The sequence below is a fragment of the Lithobates pipiens genome, unplaced genomic scaffold, assembly GCF_037356315.1.
Source record: "Lithobates pipiens isolate NorthernLeopardFrog02 unplaced genomic scaffold, aLitPip1_a1.2 Scaffold_8, whole genome shotgun sequence".
Taxonomy (NCBI): Eukaryota; Metazoa; Chordata; class Amphibia; order Anura; family Ranidae; genus Lithobates; species Lithobates pipiens.
In genome coordinates, this window is record NW_027507903.1 from 113,667,491 (window position 1) to 113,687,666 (window position 20,176).

General features: G+C 39.7%; 1 protein-coding gene across 3 annotated transcripts in view; it reads left to right on the plus strand.

Annotated features, from left to right (window-relative positions):
- Positions 1–19,895, plus strand: part of ISLR2 (immunoglobulin superfamily containing leucine rich repeat 2) — a 71,904-nt gene extending 52,009 nt beyond the window's left edge. For all 3 annotated transcript variants that reach the window (XM_077474164.1, XM_077474162.1, XM_077474163.1), the window contains exon 2: positions 10,496–19,895. In XM_077474164.1, coding sequence (XP_077330290.1) covers positions 10,504–12,540 — 2,037 coding nt within the window. In that variant the 5' untranslated portion in view covers positions 10,496–10,503 and the 3' untranslated portion in view covers positions 12,541–19,895. The remainder of the gene's footprint in view (positions 1–10,495) is intronic.
- The last annotated feature ends 281 nt before the right edge of the window (positions 19,896–20,176 follow it).

Genomic DNA, 20,176 nt, shown 5'->3' on the forward strand with positions numbered 1-20,176 from the left:
CACATTTTGAAGAGAGAGGAAATGGAGCAGTTTCAAGGAGGCTGCTACACCCTTTTCAGTCCTTGGGTGTTGTACATAGTTGCGGGGAGATTTTTGAGAGCAACACCAAGGTCTTTGGATCCTGCTGTTTTGTGGTGAAGGGTGTCTTTTATGTTCAAATGCCTGCTCAAGGACTCCAGAATTTAGGTAATAAAAGAGAGAGACCACTAATAGCCCCCCCCCCCAAAAAATGATACCTGCCACCATTTCTAGCCCCTCTCACCTCTCCTGGCCTATTTCAGTACTTCTGGTTGTAAAGCTGCCACACAATGTTTCTGAAGCTGAACCTGTAAAATTTCTAATGCTTGCTATAGGGTAAATACTGCATTGTGCGTAAATGTTCACAGTCTATTATGATGCTGAGGCACTGTAAATGGATCACACATTGTTTCCACAACTCATTGTTTCCATAACTGGACCTTGGCCTCAAAACTTCCTCAAAGGTTGCAGCCAACTCAGGTGCTCTAGTTCTATTCTGCCAGTCAAAAATGTTTTTAGCTAATGTCTCTTAGATATTATACCCTCCTAAATTGCAATCTTACCAAGCTGCTCACATGCATATGTAGCGCCAGCTCCGGAAGAGCACGCGCTATGTGTTTTTGTCATTTAATATTCCTGGAACCGCAGTTTGGTTTTGGGTTCAATTACTCTATATTTTGGTCTCAGTACCAGCCTGGTTGGATTGCATTGTGTTCTGCTTGACCATAGGTGGCACTGTCATCCCTGGCAGGTGCTAGAACGCAGTCCAGTTGGGTGCATTGAGTTCTCTCTCGGAAACAAGCCCAGTGGGAGTGTCACTCTTGCTGTGCATTCTGGGAGGGGGCACTTATGGTGCTGACATCACGTGCTTCAGGGTTCCGGTCCAGAAGTGCTTTCTGACTATTTGGTCCTGGTCCTCCTGACCAGCCCCCAGCGCTCTCATGGCCTGGGGTGCGGATCCACCCGACTCCAAGTCTCGGGGCTGGCTGGCCCAAGGCAAAGTAACTGAAGGAAGGATTCGGAGATGGTCCGGTGCCATCTCAGTTTGTGGAGAGGCCCAGCAACTGTAGAAGCATCCAGGGGAGGACTCTTTGGGAGAAGGCCATGCAAAGGTTGGCTTCTCAGAAGGAGCCTGGAGGCTGAGTTGAAAGACCCCAAGTGAATCTGATCTCATATGGTATCGCCGGACCGGCTGCAAGATACTGGTACTGTATGAGGGTTCTCTAAGTTGCCTACATCTTTCAATATGCATATTTTCATAGAGTGTCCTTAAATAGATCAAACAATATGATTTATAATAAAGTGCAATGTGCAAATTTCATCCATGTAGTGTCCTTATAAATCAAAAAATGGTGAAAACAACGTACTAGTGCATTGTGTGAATAGTGGAAACAATTTTAAACGAAGCGATCTCTCCACAATAATCAACCTCTGTGTGTGTTCTCAAAATCCTTGCCCTCCCTCCACCGTTTGTGCCCACACTTTATAGGCTTTGTAAATGTGCCTATGAGAATAATAAACCCTCTGGGACGCTCCTCATAGTATTCCTTCTCCTTATAAGCTGCCTGTGAACTCCAATCACATTGATCACTTTTAATGTTATACCTCTTTAATGTTACCCATGAACTCCAATCACATCGACCACATGCAAAGCAATCAGATCTTGCAATAGTGCTTTATCGTTTTCAAAATATTTTATTAAAAAAGCCATACAACAAATATGCACTCACATTTAGAGAAATTTAAACAGGCCTGTGTGTGTTACATGTGCCAACGGTGCTAGGACAAACGTAACGCCTTTCAACCAGCTCTGTAGCCCTGCCCACCAGTGCTCCCTCTGATGTGACAATGCAGTGTGGTACTGTGAAAAAAAATAAGTTCTTACATTTTATACTATTGTGCCACTGACCAGTTTGTAAGAAGTTGAGCACTGTAGCTTTCCTATAGCTTTTGGTTCTGTTGTGGATGCCACTTCCACCAGTCAGTTTGGGATTATTAATGCTTAATACAAAAGCAGTTGTTGCAACCAAAGCTTTGCACTTTGAAATGAGTCAAACTGGGGTGCTGCTCCTGTATGCAGGGGAGTTGCTAGGTGGCAAAAAGACCAGGGGCATCAGCTCGAAGTCCAAGGCCGGCGAAGGGGGGGGGAGGGCGTCGGCGGATGTGGCACAGGTTTTTTTGGCTGGGTGGTGGGGTTGTGTGGTTGTGTGGCAGGGGGTAAGCTCACTTTCTGGTTGCTGCCTAGCTTACCAGTGCCCTGACACACACTGACCTACCTACCTGACACACACTGACCTACCTACCTGACATGTACTGACCTACCTGGCATACACTGTCCTACCTACCTGGCATACACTGTCCTACCTACCTGACATGCACTGACCTACCTACCTGACATACACTGACCTACCTGACCTACCTACCTGACATACACACACTGACCTATCTGACCAGGAGACAGACTTCACATGTCCTGCAGCAGCAGCTCAGCTGTGGTGTGCGGGGCAGCCAGAGGAGTGGTGGAGAGGCACCCGCCCGAGCACCAAGCGGGGATCAATGTGGCGCGGCAGCCACATTGTAATTCCCACCTTCTGGAGCCAGCGGCATCTATGATGGACATCACACGTCCCGCGGGATGTTCATCATAAGCACTGTAGGCTTCAGAAGGCGGGACCCGCTATGTGACTCGGGTACACTCGGCAGCGCTCGGGATTAGATCAGTCCCCGCTCAGCAGCAGGTGGAGGTGCTCGGGGCTAATGATAGAAAAGTGCCCACCCGAGACCCAGGGCTTTTTGGGGACCTACTCGGGGCTTCAGCCACTGTCAGCCTCCCCCCCTGCCCGCCAACGCCACTGGCTGTATGTATGACAAGCTAAATTAAAAAGTAAAAAAAAAAAATCAAATGATGAGAAAATGGTGTCACTGACACTGTCCATGAAAACTGTTCTGTTCCATAACATCACATTTAGTGCAAAGGAATCAAGCATGTGATGTAAAGGAATTGCTGTTTTTTCCATGTCATCCTCAAAGCTTTTTTAACGGGAACCATTTCCCACGGTACAGTTTTTTGGGGGTTTTTTTGTTTAGTAAAAATGTCCCACATTGCAGTGGCCAGCACCTTATGTCCTTTTTTCACAATAGGTTTACAATTAGCCAAAATTAGTGAGGATTCACCATCCACACATAGACTTCAGTAAAGTTTGTAACCAAAAATTCGGGATTTTGAACCAGATTTGTTGAATATTTGTTGAATCAAGCTCTTCACTATATCAGGAGTGCATTGCAGTGATTTACAACTGAAGGTGACACTATGAACATTTTAAAGCCAAAAAGCCAAAAGTTCCAAATCATAATAAAATGAAAAAAGTCCCCATTGTTGTTGACACCCTAAATATGTAGCAGAACTTAAAGTTTACATTGTGTGCATTTTTAGGACTTTACATTTTCTGGAATAACCATAACCATAAAGCAGGGGAAAATAATTATATTACCTGAAAATGTAGATGATTTGCAATGATAATGTTATACCCTACGAAAACAAAAATAATGATCCATTTTCTTTCTGTTTAAACCTTTGCCTGATTGATGTCGTGAGCCTTTCCTGTGTATCTGTGACACCTGGTAAAAAAAAAACAATAATTCTATTTTCTCATTGGTCTCCCTGAACGGATTGGATTACTGGAGTCCTAAGAAATATTATTTTGCTCTGATGGTCCGCAAAGAATCATCAAAAGTAAAAAAAAGCCCATGTTGGGAAAGTGTTGGATCTGCAGTGCTCTTTTCATGAACTGATAAGATCAAGGCGGTGGATTGAGTGATTTATCACCAGAGTAGATCTGAAGGAGTTCAGACATCTCTATAAAAAGGTTATCATGTAGCCACTTCTGTGATCTCTATTAGACATTACTGAACAGACAAAAACTATGGTTGAATCAAATCAAGATTTATAGTCAATAGTGAGGATGGACACAACAAGGGTGTGCCTAATAGCACTAAAGCACACAACTGTTTGTGCTTAACTGTCAAATAAATCATGGGGGGGAAGTGATTGTGATGCCAATATTTTGCTAGAATAAATAGCATGTTTGACCTTCCTGAACAACTTATCAATCATCTGGACCCATGATCAAGCTATAACAATTTAAACCAAAATTACTATTTAAATGTTGGAATAAACAGTTTTAGGTGAAACTATGATGTTTGAATATGTATTATTACCTAAAATTCACCAATATTTTGTTGCAAATACATATTAGACAGCAGAGTAAAAACAAGATGGTGGCTATTTATGTAAATTACAACACAGTCGTGTAAATAGTATAAATTACAACACAGTGCAGCTGCTGATAGAGAATAAAATTCCAGCATGTCCCTTTGACAGAAGTTGATCAAACAATCAACTTATGTCATGCAACGATGGCCACATACAGATTGAATTCTGGCTGGTCCATTCTAAACTGCCTGAATTTTGATTCATCTGTGGCCAGCTATACACTTTTTTTCACTTTTTTTTTCACTAAAAATTTAAATTGTAGTGATCTTTTAGAAGGACATGTTATACTCTATTTAGAAAAGAGTACAGCAAGAGGAAGCTTCTCTTCAGTCTACCTGTAGTATTATATCCTCCACCTCCACCCCCAACACAAATCTGAAATGCACAGCTTTTTTAATTTTTTTGTTAAGCACTGTTGATAGCAACACTCAATAGATGTAACTAAGCATTGATCTTCAGCCTACAAATAACAAACAACAAACCTGGCCCCCTCACTCGCACTATCCCCCCCCCCCCCCGCTCGTGGGAGACGGACAGGAAGGCGGCGATCAGTGACCTTACCTTAGAGGGCTGATGACGAGGTGGTGCTAGATCCGGGGTAGGGCTCCTAGAAGTTTAAAGATGCTGTTGCTGCTCCTCTGCCCCTCCACCTGCTGCTCCTCACTCCATCTTGCTGAGGGAAGAGCTGGGGTGGCTGAACAGGAACTGGGTCATGAGACCCCCAGTCCTAAGACTCCCCAGCCAATCGGCTCTCAGGACCCGCTTCCTGATTGGCTGGGAGATTAGGGATTAGGGACTGGGCTCATGGATTAGGGCGACAGCGCCCCTAATGGAGCAGTCACCACTGCATTACAATGTTATGTAGGAAATTATTTTGTAGGTTAATACAAGTAGCTGAGATAAACGGATTCTGGTTACATATGGGTAACTTTGTGGTGGTAGCGTGAGGGTGTTTAAGTTGCTGGAGGTATATATATAAAAAAAGGAAGAATTGTGATGTGGCTAGGAAAGTGACAAATCAATATAATACGTGCAGGCTGGTGATCCACATAAGGCTGGTATAGCAATCCTAGAAGAAATAATAAAAAAAAAAAATGCCCTTATGCGATCGCATAGCCGGTACCCTAAGGGATATTTGAGATATACCAAGCCACAAAACAGTGTAATATCAATAAATGTATTAATCCGAAAAGTGTGTTCGATACATAACAAAAAACATATACTGGCAATACATAAACAAGTTGCTAAACCAATTAGAAATGGTGTCAATAGTAAACTTGCGACTTAAGTAGCTTTGGAGAAAAATGCCGACATGTTTCAGACCAACCGTCCTTTTTCATAGGCATATGATGTATCTCGTGTGTACAGAGTCACCAATAAATACCAGCAAGGGGTGCGAGTATAGTACTGTTGATGATTGCCACAATAATTATGGCAGTGCCTGATGTCAAATAAGCACTTTGATGGTATGGTATTAGAATTGAGCCAAAAATGTCAGAAACTGCAATGGAAATGAGCTCTCTCAGCTAGGAAGGTATGGGAAAACCTAACCCAGCACAGACACCAGCAGAAAGCAGCATTGGTGGATAGTCAAATGTTACACAGTGTATAGATCCAAAGCGGCATGCAGCAGGCAGCATGGTGCATGCCGCTTTGGATCTATACACTGTGTAACATTTGACTATCCACCAATGCTCCTTTATGCTGGTGTCTGTGCTGGGTTAGGTTTTATCTCAAATATCCCTTGGGGTACCGGCTATGCGAATCGCATAAGGGCATTTTTTTTGTATGGATAGGAAAGGGAGGAGGTTATTTGAGAGTCGATTTGATATGGTTGGATGGAGAGGGTGCCGAGGGTGAAAGACTTTTAAGTCTAGATCTGCCTTCATGTAGGATGAATTGAAATTGTACTGGAGCTTAAAACGTGTTTGTATGTATTAGTTAGTTTTAAGAAAGTTCACACTGTTTATCTTTTGATATATGGGGTTTTGTTGTGATTGCTTGAATGTAAGGGAGCATTTACATGTGAAGGGTGGGATGGTTGTGTGATGTAGCAGAAATAGAACCAGATGGAAGGAGAGGTCATGGCCAGAGATGCTTTCAATCAGACGGTGTATCTGGGATCAGAAGGGCTGGCTCTAAAGACAATTACACCAAATATAGATCAAAGTGCCCATATCTTTGGAACATTTCCAGCAGGTGTGAGGAATTTTTACGTGAGATTTTTAAGTAGCAATTATGGTGTGCGGTACCAACTGCTGTGAAGTTTGTAGTTTGTTTCTTCTATATTGACATGGAACCCTTTAAAAAGATTGTGTTAATTTATTCCCAATCTTCCTCTCATAAGTAACGTGTAGGTCTTTCTTCCAAGCTACCGTTGTAGGATCTCTATTGGGTGTGTTCCAAAAAGTTCCAAAACTGGCTGCAGTAAAGAGTGTTGTAAGAGTGTTGGAATTGCACAGAATCTCAACATTTGTAAGGTGCCTAGTATAGTGCAGGCAGCTATTTGGGGCATTATAATGTGTCTGATCTGTAAGTAGGACCATTGAGGTATGTTGCCTACTTGGCTAAGGTCTTGTAGTTTTTGTAGAGTAAGAAAGTTACCTGTGTTAAAGAAGGTTTAATAAGGGTGGAATGGCTTGGTCTTCCAGGTGTTCAAAAAGATAGCAGACATTCCTGGTGTGAATTCCAGGTTAAGCCTTATGGGAGTGAAGGGGTTTCGATTGGTGGAGAGGTCAAACTTATTGCATAGGGTGTGGAAGGTCTGAAGGGTTGCTTTGGTTAGATGGTGTTTGTTGAAGGGTATTTGTAGTTTTATTGCACTAATTCATGGAGAAAATAAAGGAGGGTGGAAGGGGCACAGGATATATGTAGGTTTTTACTTAAAACAAAAAAATCTGGGTCCCTTTCACATAGGTCTATACAGACTGAACATTTGAGCTTCAAAAAGGTTCAGTGACATGTTAGGTTCTAGTCGTATCTCAGTCTTAGTATTTCAGACAAGATAGTTTAGAAAGATTCAAAATTTACTTTCCTATTCAGTCAATCACTACCTCCATTGCGGGGGACAACTGCAGTCTACATCCTCTAGGTCCAAAGTAGAACTTCTTGGTAGCCAGTATATTCCAGTGTTCTGCCTAGGAGTGGAGATCCTTGTAGCATTCCAAATCCTTTAGCCCAAAGGCCTGGGAAAAAAAAGCAGGTGCTGCGTCTCACAGGGCAAAAGCCCAGGAGGAATTAACAATGCCTCAGATATTTAATATCTCTCCCAGCATGCACCAGAAGGTCCCAATGGCTGTTGATTGGCTAAACATCCTTAATACAAAATCATATCTGTAGCACACCCTACTGGAGTCAGTTCACACAACAACTGACTGAGATGATACACTTCATGCTTATAAAACACAGACACATATAACAAGGCTGACTAAAGCTCTTGTATTCCTTTAATATCACAAAAATTCTAAGAGAATTTGGAAAAATTATACATCTCTACAGTTTAAGGCCCCTTTCACCGGTCCACCTGTCAGTTTTTTTGGCGGACCTGAACGGACACTCCATGCAGGTCTAAGGAGCGACGTATGTCAGCAGTGACCACTGACATCAGATCCGCTAAAATCAGATGTATGGCGATATGTTCACCATCCATCATGGTGGATTCGATTGGAAGAGATCTGATGAAAATGGATATGCTGTTTGTTTTCGTCCGATCTCTCCATAGGAATCAGCCACGCTCAACAGACCCCTTCCCGCTCAGTGAGCAGAGGCGGACCTGTCATCTGGCAACTTAGATCTACCCTTGGGCTGGAGGACTCTGCTGAAACAGATCTGCCTCATGTGGAAGGGGCCTAAAAACCTTTAAAATCTGAAAAAAAAAGTGTGAGTGCCATCTGTCATGGACAGGACCTTTTTTCACATCGTCATCATTTACGTGACCTATAAAAGGACCCCTACAGTACTGTTCAATTTGTACAAGTCAGTTGACACATTTTCAGGGGCAAGCCCTCTTGCGCAGAACTAACATATTTATACTCATGCTTGCAACAATCCTAATTCAATTGGCCCATGTAGAGATCTAAAGAAGTCCTGTCCATGAGACATGCAGGATGGTTATATGACTGTTATTCTAATATATTTGTATTTTTTTTTTTTTTTTATAATAACGTGGTGTCAAAGGTTTTGCACAAGGCCAGTGTAGTCTTTCTTTTTTGATTTTTAGTGTGGCTTTCCCTGGTTTGAAGAAAGCCGTGAAAGACTCCTTGTCATCAGTAGAGCTGGATTAGTGTATAAGAACAGGTTTTCAGTCAAGTGGTTGACGCATAACCCTTAGCACTCGAGCACTGGCAGCGGGCTTATATTTTATATGTGGGTTTTACATGGTTGATCAATCAGAATTCCTCTTTCTAACCTGATATGAAATCCATTTTTTTCAATTGATATAGTCATTTTTGTTTTGTATTATAAAACATCACAGTTACCTTTCTTGCACCTCTTTCATGTTTATTACTACAGCTATTTATTATAAAAATCTGTTCAAATATATAAATAAAGAACTTATAAAAAAGACAATACTGTATATAAAGTTTACCTGTAGTCCTATTGGTCTGGTTCACATTTAAGTTACTAACTTATTTAATAGTATGACATGGCATATGTAATATACAAATCAGGGGTGGAACTATTGTATAATATGTGTAACTGTTTACATATTGAACACATATCAGTGATAAAACATACAGACCCCTGATTCATAAGGCTTTCTTTCTGCCACTAAATTAATTTAAAGCCTTTTATATTTTATTAAAGTTGAACTTCAGGTATGATCTTAATTGCAGCTTTACATGGGCCCAGATTGGACCAATGTGAGTGTGTGTATACCTTATTCCTGAAGGACTACTGTGGAAGCTGACAATCATGGTAGTAGTTGGTGCTACTACGGTGATAGTTACTATCTTCTGGGTTCTGTGTCACATGGCAACCTCCACTGCATACTAACAGAGGGTCCTTCACTTGTGCACCGCCACCATTCACAAGATGCCTTGTATTTTTATCAGTGAATCAGTGTTTCTCATATTTCTCAAGGTGGTGATGATGGCATGCTCCTCCGCACCTCATCTTATTTAGAGAATGCCTTGTATTCATGGAATAATTCAAGGCGTTCTGTGAATGGCAGTGGTGCAAAGCGAGCAGCAGAATTTCCCCATTACTTTCTGTCCCATAGCCAAAACAGGAAGTGACAGAAAATCCCTCCAAAAGAAGGGAATTGCAAGGTGTCACCAGGGTCAACAGAACTAGTGTCATCATTGGAAGATCCCCCCTCTGTTATTGTTCTGAAGTGAAACAAAAATGTAGGATTTTCTTTTATGCCAACATTCAATTATAACAGTAAGCAGGACAAATAGTGAGCATGAATTTCCCTAACGGGGGCACAGGCAGCATTAAGACCAAAACTAAAAAAGATTTAAAAAAAACAATTACCAATGTACAATACTCTACCTTATTATGGATGATAGATAATGAGTGCTGTACCATAACATCTCCAATAACACCAATACGCTGAGTTTAAGAGAAGATTGCAGAAAATCCTGATGTTCTCAGTGAGGTGCCCCCTCTTCCTGTCTAAGACCAGGCTTACTTTTGAAAAGTGCTAACTGGGTCAACTGTTTTTTCATTTTTAAATACTGGTATTTTTTCTGACTTTAATAATGTGTTAATGCTTTCCTGTACCTGTATTTACATCTAATCCATCAATTGAAAATGGGCTTTATGTTTCTGCAATTTAGTAAGATGTGCAGTTCCCTTAACTGGTTTAATAAGACAGACTGCATGATCTTTTTGAAATATTCTGAGTTGTAAATTCTGGATGTTATTGTAGCACTCACCCTTGACTCTCCCTTTCCCAAATTCTGGAGGCTTCTTTCAGAAACAGGTGGGAGAAATCAAACACCCAGCCTGGAAATCCTGACCAGACAAAAACAACCAATTGCTGCTCAACTGACTGCAGTAAAACTAAAAACTACATTTAGCCTAGCAGCCTAATTAGAGGAGGGTACTACAATATTCTTAATTGTGGGGCCAAGTGATATGAGACCCAGGCTAAACTACACTTTGTGGGCATACAACTCAATGTAGTGTATACCTAATAGATATAGACAAATATGTCTTCCCATAATATGTTTTACAATATTTTTTTTTTCTTTTTAGGTTGAATAATGGAGATTCTACTATTCCTGTATGCTGCTGTGACACTCCTGGGGACAGCCTACAGTTGCCCCGAACCTTGTACTTGTGTGGATAAATACAATCAACAGTTTGCTGACTGTACCTACAAGAAGCTGCAAAATATCCCAACAGGTTTTCCTTCTAATGTTACAACCCTTAGTCTTTCAGCAAATAAAATAAGTTCTTTAAAGAAGTCTAACTTTGTTGGGGTGCCTCAGGTGACATCATTGTGGTTAGCTCACAATTTCATTAGTACTGTGGAAAAGGGCACTTTAACCACTTTAGTGTATCTTAAAAATCTTGATATTAGTCACAACCAACTTTTGGATTTTCCCTGGGAGGATCTGGCCAGCCTGCCTGCCCTACAGCTACTGAAAATGAACAACAATCACATGGTCAACCTGCCAGTGGATGCTTTTGCCAACTTAAAAGATCTGAGGTCTCTCAGGATCAATAATAATAATTTTTCTGTCATTCGTGAAGGAACCTTTAAACCTCTGGTTTCCCTATTACATATGCAGATTTACAACAACCCCTACCATTGCACATGTTCAATTATGTGGCTTAAGAAGTGGACTGAAGAAGCTCAAGTTACTGTGGCAGAGAAGGACTTAATTGCGTGTGCCTCACCAGAAGATCTCCAAGGGAAGCCACTTTCTAAAATTCCAGATTTACCATGTGCAGCTCCTGCTGTGCAGCTAAGTTATCACCCTAACCTTGACAGAACAGAGTTATATGATGGATTCACTCTCACACTTCATTGCTTGGTTACTGGGAGCCCCAAACCAACCATACAATGGAAAGTTCGTAATGCAACTCAAGAAACTGAGATCAAATTGCCCACTGATGCATCCAAAGCTGAAGTATCTGGACACTTTGTGATTTATCAGAATGGAACTCTAGTTATCCCTCAACTTAGCAAAAAATTAGAAGGGGCCTATACTTGTTTGGCCACTAATGAGATGGGAAGTAGCCAGAATTCTGTAAATGTCTCTGTAGCAGGGAGTCAAAAATATCCAACCAAGGTTGAGGATCCAGCAGCAGGAAAAATACCAGTAGATGGAAAGAAGACAGTGTTTAAAGACACAGGAAACAATGTTCTCAATCCAGATAAAACTGAAGAAAAAATAAAGGCTGTTATTCCCACTGAGCAAACAGATGAAAATGAGAATAGTATTGGGGATACCATGGAGCATCCACGTTCAGATGAGAAGAAATGTGGACCAAATGTGGGAGGATTGCATGTTTCCAACCATGCATTCAACGAGAGCAGTAATTTAAAACCTCATGTCTTTGACCTGGGAGTTATTGCTCTAGATGTTTCTGAGAAAGAAGCTAAAGTTCAGATTACTCCTTATAATGCACGTCCAGGAAAACAACAGCTCAAGATGCTGTACTTGTGCCAAGAAAGTCCCAAGGGTTTTTCTCTGGTTCAGTGGTCAGAAATTGAAGATCGAGTAAACTCCTACTGGTTTCAAGGCCTAATTCCTGGCACTAACTACTCTGTATGCTTAACATATAAAGGAGAAGACTGTCAAGTGCAAGTCGTTTTTACTACTAAGAAGGAAGTGCCATCTTTGATCATTATTATTGTGGTAAGCATTTTCCTTCTTGGGTTGGCCACTATTCCTCTATTGGGAGCCACTTGCTGTCATTTAATTACAAAATACCATGGCAAAAATTACAAATTAATAATGAAGGCACACAAACCAGATCCAGAAGAGAAGCACATAGCTGCTGATTTTGATCCCAGAGCTTCTTTTGTCGAGTCAGAAAAGAACTCTGTCCCTAGCGAAGCTGGTGGAGATGAAGGCGAAGCAGAGGCAGCCCCAGCAGAAGAAGAAGAAGCAGCTGAGGGAGAGGTTGAGGGAAGTGTATTAGAAGAGAACCTTCCAAACTCCCAATCTAAATCAAACCAGGAAGAGTTTGAAGTTGGGTCGGAGTACAGTGATAAGCTTCCTTTGGGTGCTGAAGCGGTCACCATCTCTGAGGAGATTAATGGTAACTACAATCAACCTGCACGCTGACTTGACAGCTAGAGGTATTAGCAAATCATTTCTCACTTAAGCCCTTTCATTTTATCATGAAAGAGTCCAAATTCCACAAACACCACAATCTCAAGAATAAGAACTTAACCTGAACAAATATCCTTGTTCGATGGGAATCTGTTCAAGATTAAGAACTTACACTAAAACAAGGTGATGAAATGTATATATATATATATATATATATATATATATATATATATATATATATAAAACTCCCTATGGATAAACAAGAAGAGTTAACTACAGCGACTAGTCAATTTGTCCACAGATGTGCATAAGGAAAAGAACAGCAAAATATGTACCCGGTCAACAGAAAATATGGTTCCATTACACTGCACATTTTTATGCATGCTATGTATAATGCAGGTCAGTGTGCTTCAAAGTGTTTCTCTAAAAAAGTGTATGTGTAGACCACAGAATACAAAAATGTCTACTGTAGGCTAGTCTATGATAATACGTAACTGTAACTGTAAGTGCATATTTTGTATTTATTGAAACCTGTAAATGTATATAGGAAAGTGTTTCTGCAAAGAAAATGCACACAATATATGTAGGCCTGCATGCAAAGCATTATATTGTATATGCAGGACACACAAACTTAGTGTTGCATTTGTTCATGAGTAATTAATACCAATGTTCTGAGCATTAGGTATGCATTTAAATACTGTGAAGCAATCAAACTAGTCTTAAAAACACTCAAACATAAAAGTTTTTTTTTTTAAACTTTATGCACATTTTTGTATACCATTTCTATTTGATCAACAGAGCAATGCTTTAGAATCATAGACCCATAATCCTGTAGTTGAAAATGATGTATTAAATCACACCCATAGACCTGTTCATTTGTTTATATTAAATCAGGACTGCATAGTACAGTGTATGATCAGATGCTAATCCTCTGATAACTATAGGTTTCCCGAATCACCATTGTTAACAAAGAAACAAGATCTATTCAAATCCCTAGGAGATCTAATTATATTAAAACAAGAGGATTATGGGGGAAACATTGTCTGAGAGTGTATCTGCTCTGTGTCTTCTCCGAGCTGTAATACCTGTAAAAGCTCCATTGTGTGCCTCTGGGGACTCCATCACCATCCTTCCTTTCATTTCACAGAGTCAGGACCAGTTGGACACAAAGTTAATCCTCCATGATGAGATGAGAGCACAATATTTATATACTGTTTAGTGTGTCTCCATTATGATTAATATATTTGTTCATCATGTAACTGATGATTTATGCTTTCCGTGATAGAGAGATCAGACCTATATATCACATTGAGACTGTCATTATTACCCAACATGCTACCCATCAAATATGGTCTTTTTATTAACATACAATGTTTGACAAGTCTTTATTAACATTTGAATTTATTACTTGTACACAACAAATTTAGCAAGAAAGGTCTCCATTTTCTGAGGCTGATCATGGACCTAATATACTTTTGTCGCTACAAAAAAAAAAAATTCACACTGTACATTAATCACCAAATATGGTTTTCAATAAACTTTAAATATCATTATACAGAATTGTTTTACATGAAATGTATTTAAGACATGTATACATGACAACATGCACATTTGTCAAGATGTCATTCACAGCCATACATACATGGACATATGTAAAATCATAAAACACTTCTCAAGGAAAAAGAACAAACATTTTATGAAACACAGACACTTTTGTGTATTTTACCTATAGCATAAATGGCTTTACTCCAGGCAAAACTGCAAAACAATATATATATATATATATATATATATATATATATATATATATATATATATATATATATATATATATAGATGAATATATACTATATATATATATTCCTCAACAGCCACACATATCATTTATGTGTAGCAAGTGAGTTTGCAAGTCTAATGATTACCTTGTAAAAGTAACAGTGACATCATTGTTGTGCTGCATCTAGCTTGTGCAGAGAGAGGGACCCAGCAGGCTCCACCTATCTTAGGCTGCCTGTGTTCCGTCAAATTAGGAGACTCGTGAAAATCGTGTAACGAAAGTGACGATCTTGGTACACCCGCACTCAGCGGGTGTAAGCCTACAGTCTGAAGTCGCCAAGAGGACATCTTGATACACCCACTGGAGTCTGGCATTTCACACTTATTTTTACCACTAAACTGAGTTTATATCGGGAAATACAGTATTTAGAAGTCTGTGACACTGTTCTGATGTTTAATTTAAGAAGCAGCGGTCTTCTGTCAGATTAGCAAACATTTGAGATAGGTTGGCTTGCCGCTGCTTTTAAAATTCAACATCAAAACAGTGCCACAGACTTCAAAATACTATATTTCATGATATAAGCTCAGTTTAGTAGTAAAAATAAGTGTGAAATACAAGATTTCGGAGGAGTAAAAAGAGGTCCGCTTGGCGACTTCAGAGTTTAGGCTTAGTGTGGCCAAGTGCAGGGTGTACCAAGATGGAACACCACTTTCGTTACGAAATTTGACAGGTCGCCTAATCTGATGGAACACTTGCAGAAAACTATAGAAGGGGGTGGAGACAAGACCAGTCACCATGCACATGAAGAGAGAGTAGCGATGACTTGTCTTTATTATAGGAAGCCCTAGCACAAAAAGGCAAAATTTCAGATCTGTCAGATATACACAAAGCACACTAAGATTCAAGCAAAAATATGCATGTATCTCTTATATAGACAATTTTTGGCTATCCTGGAGTTTAGCTTTAAGTCACAGATATAAACACACCATAATAGAACATTTTATTGCAAATAGTGCAAGTACCAACATTTGAGGTAATAGTATTTTTTGTAATCCTGTTGTACCCCACCAGAATGGGAAAGGTATGGCCAGTACTAGGTACCAATTAGACTCTGCTGCACGTGCATGTTCTGACAAGGAACATAGTGACAGAAGAAGAGTGGAAGAAGGAGCTCGACAGTGTAGTGCCGCTCTCTTAAGCCTTATACAAGCAAACCAAAAATTGGCAAAAATCAGCCGTTTCACCAGGAACTGGCTATGTGCCTGATCTACAGAAGCCAGTCCCATGACTGGCTTCTGTCAAATGGGCATGCTGAAAAACCATCATCCGATCAGCACTGGCAGCCAATGGCTGATCAGTATGTACTGGCAGAAGGGCAGCCCCCCTGTCAGAATACAATAGCACAGCGGGGGGGGGGGGGGGGGGATTGCCACATCAACATCGTGTTACTATGTCAATCTGTCAGTTTTTTTGTTCAGTCCGCTGGGTTAAACAAAAAAAATTACTGAGTGTGTGTAGCCAGCTTTAGACTCGGTTCACACTGGGGCAACTTGTCAGGCGACTTAGCCACCTGACAAGTCGCGCTCCACTCTGTACAATGGAACCGTTCTAATAGGAGCGACACAAGTTGCTCCGACTTAGAAAAAGGTTCCTATACTACTTTTGGGGCGACTTCAGGCGACTTGCATTGAGTTCTATGCAGAAGTCATTTTGCAAGCCACCACTGAAGTCGGATGCAGGTCGCCTGAGGCAGTTGCCCTGCCTCAGTGTGAACCGACCCTTACTGTCTAAAAACACTGACTCCACTAATGTGGCTGTGCTGACAGGCAGAACTGTGTAAAGTTCCAAACTGCCTAGATCAGTGTTCCTCAAATCCAGTCCTCAAGGCACCGCAACAGGTCATGTTTTCAGGCGTTCTATTATTTTGCACAGGTTATTTGACCAGTTAGTCTTAGTAATTACCACAGCCGTTTCATCTGAAAGAAATCCTGAAAACATGACCTGTTGGGGCTCCTTGAGGACTGGAGTTGAGAAACATTGGCCTACATAATACAGATAAATTCTTTGGCAGGTAAAAACAGGTTTCCAGTATTTATTACAGGTGTGTACTTAGCTGTATGGGAATGTTTAGTATGCCCCTTGCACACCAGTTATAAGAATATGTAGGGATGCTGTTTACAAAAGGGCGCCACCCTGTTACACCAAACCATAATACAATTAAAAACAAAAAACAAGCACACCCAAATTTAATTGATGCCAATTTTATATCAAAATCAGAAAAGTATATGTCATAGAAATTTGCCTATAACCCATATGGCATATTTATAATGCACACATGTCATCCAAGGCAAATGATTTACAGCATATAGATAAAGAAATACACTGTATATAAGTACAAAAGTCTGATAGATCATGAGGTCCTATGACACGTTTCAGGGTACGCAGGTACCCCTTTGTCAAGAAAGAAGGTAATTAGCTGGTAATGCCTGGAATGCATCTTTAATAACACAGTGCTAATAAATATAATGAAAATGAGAATGCAATTGAACCTTTACATAAATTTGCCCCAACTGCTCATATAGCCCTCCTCATTCAATAGTCATCACCTTCCACTTACCTTAGATCATCTGTCACCTCTTCCACCACCAGTCACACTACAGCTCTAGAGACTGCAGCCCTCTTCACTGAGCCACAGCATATTGTGCAAGCATGGCAGTTTCTCCATGGGGCTAAATGCAGAGGACATTTCCCTGCACGCTTGCAAGTAGTTGGCTTCAACATAAAGCGCTAAGGAGAAACTGCTTCAAATGTGCAATATGCTCAATGGCTCAGTAATAATGACTGGAGATCCAGGTTTAGGAGCTGCTCTCTTATCTGAAGTTCAGTTGGCCTTCAAATGACTAAAAGCACATATTTGATTGAGTTCCATCTTTGCTCTTGGCACTGTGTTATTAGACATGCCCTGTTGTTGGGGGTAGGTGTAAATATAAATACTTACCTATCTGTAATCCATCACATCCATAGCCCCGATTCTACCATAGGGCTCCTGCAAGGCAATCACTATCCCTGTTAACTGTTTTTTTAAAACTAAAATCGACTTGTTTTTTTTTTTAATGTCTCTAAATAAACTAAAAACTATTTATGTTTTATTTTTATGGTTTCTTAGGTTCACATCTGGGGTGCCAATTACTGCCTAAGGGCACTGGCAAAGTAAACTTGTCTGTTTGGACGTGTGCATAATTACAGTATAAATATACAGTTTTGTGAAATATATATTTATACTGTGGATACTCTGCACTTATTGTCAAAAGTAACTTTATCTGTGCCTGAAACATGTTCATTGTTTTGTATTTCAAAAACGCTTATCTTTGTACTAATCTGTTTTTGTGACCTGATTTTTAATAATGTTTGTGTTATTTTATATGTTATTTTATAGTGGTGATTTGTTTGTAAATTAGGGGAATAATATATATTACGTTGCAAGGGACAGTTTTTTGAATATTACTTAATACAGTATGACATTTTTAATCAATAGATTACGATAAGTAAGATAATCTTTTGTAATGGATTCTTGATACAGTTAGTAGAAAAAAAAAACTATTAAAAAATACAAGTAATCATTTATAAAAATGGAAAATATGGCCATTGGTTAATGTTTTAAATCCACTATGGGAGCTAGGTTAACCCTGGAAACAGGTGTAAATAACCCAGCAAAATGTATGTGCAATTGAGTCTCAGTCATTTGAAATGACAAATAAACAAGAGAGATATTTTAGCACAAATGTGCAATGGAAACCCAAAAGGAAACACTGAAGGAAGATATATAATTCCATGAAGCCTAGTTGCAAACACATTTGTCATTTATTGGATAAATCCTTTAAATAATCAAGATGGTGTTATCTGTGCAATGAACTTCTAGCTAGCCGTACCACATTATCACCGACTAGTGATAGTGAATGAGTATAATTCACATAAAAAACAGGTAACCATCAATGGTGACACTGTATGAAAAAGCCTAAACCAAGGGTTAATTGTGGCCGGCCTCATTTTTTAATGGAATTTGAAGTATTTATTGATACATAAACATTCTGCAGCCGCATATCATAGAATTCTAGTGTATTCCTGTAATTCATATCTGTCCTTTGTAGTAGTCAATGGGACACAATCTGCAGAAAGTTTTTTTGAAAAAGCACGTTCTGGTAAAAAAAAAAAAAAAAAAAAAAAAAAAAAATATATATATATATATATATATATATATATATATATATATATATATATACAGGGTGGTATTTCCTACCAGGCAAAAGATTTATGCCAGGCTAGTACTTCATTGCTCCCTTGAAATGTAATCTTAACCTGTGTTTTTAAAGCATATTAGAAAGAGTCAAAACCTTTTTTTTCACAAATAAACCCTATTGATAGAATGAAGTGGCTAAGCACCAACCTTCCCAATTCGAAAAAAAAGTCTGATTGTTTAAAAATGGGGACAGGGATATCCACTTTTTCTACTGCGTTTTGTAGTCACCTACTCTGTAGGACTTCATTTCATGAAGTTTCACTAAGTTCATTTATACCACTGCTTTGTTTCAAGGTCAAGTTTCCCCTTTTGACATTGTTTAATGCTACACCCACATAAAGGGTATACCATGAAATATGGAACAATTCCTCAAACCTGCCCATTTACCTAAATCACAGGGTCCTTCATCCCATAGCATCCTGTGTTTTCTTTTGCATTCGATGCCCAGCCGTATCATCCATTCCCTGATCCATTCACACAGATCTGTGAGTGGAAGCCCTTGTACACACGGTCGGAGATTCTGACAACCAAATTCGTCTGAGTAATTCCGACGGATTAATTCCGGAAGAGGTCCGGAAGTGATGTTGCATACACACGGTCAGACTAAGTTGTCGGAAAATACGATTGTACATAACGTGATGACGTTATTTCGTTACGACGGGACTACGTTCAGGATAGTAGCCAATAGCTTTGGTCTAGGAATTTGATCTGAGCGTGCGTGGCACTTTGTCCGTCGGAGTAGGCTACACATGATCGGAGTATGTCCGATAGGAGCATTTTGTCGGAAAATTTTACCAGCAAGTTGGAAAACTTGGTCCGTCGGATATTCCGATGGAAACAGTCCGATGCAGACCACACACAGTCAGAATATCCGACAAAATGGTCCGATAGGACACAATCCGTTGGAATCTCCGATCGTGTGTACAAGGGCAAAGACTGCAAATTCCATCTAACAGAGGGTCTCATAGGACTAAATAGAACATAAGTGTGGTGATGTCACATCAGTGATAGTCCATTGATTATTAGCTCCAGCTCCATACCAGAGATGGGATCCTCCACGTTCCACTCATACAAACCTTTAAGATTTATGATGGGTTCATTTAAGTTATTCAACTATAAAAAAAAATGCACATCACTATATGGATAATATTTTCAACAATTAGTATATATTATTTCCCAGATAAATAAGTGTTGTTACAAGTAAAATGTTTCTCATAGTGAAATGTTGGTTAAGAAAACAGAGGCAGTGAGACATGACGTGTGCAAATCAAATAAAAATTGTAATAACAGGAAGAGTGAAAGCGTTATGTTATTTGTACAATGCTCTGCCAAACATCACCTGTAACTGTTGTTATTTTATTATTTAATTCTGTCATTCTATTGGTAGGATCCTTTTATTTGTAGTACAACCCTTCAACCCATTTAGACATGTTAAATCACTATGGAATATAGCTACATAGCAAGAGAGAAGATTTGATTTCCAACCACAACACACTAGAAAATCGTTTGCCTTCCTGGACTCCATTTTCTTTTTAATCTCATCTACTCACGCACTAGTACAGAGTTTTAATAGG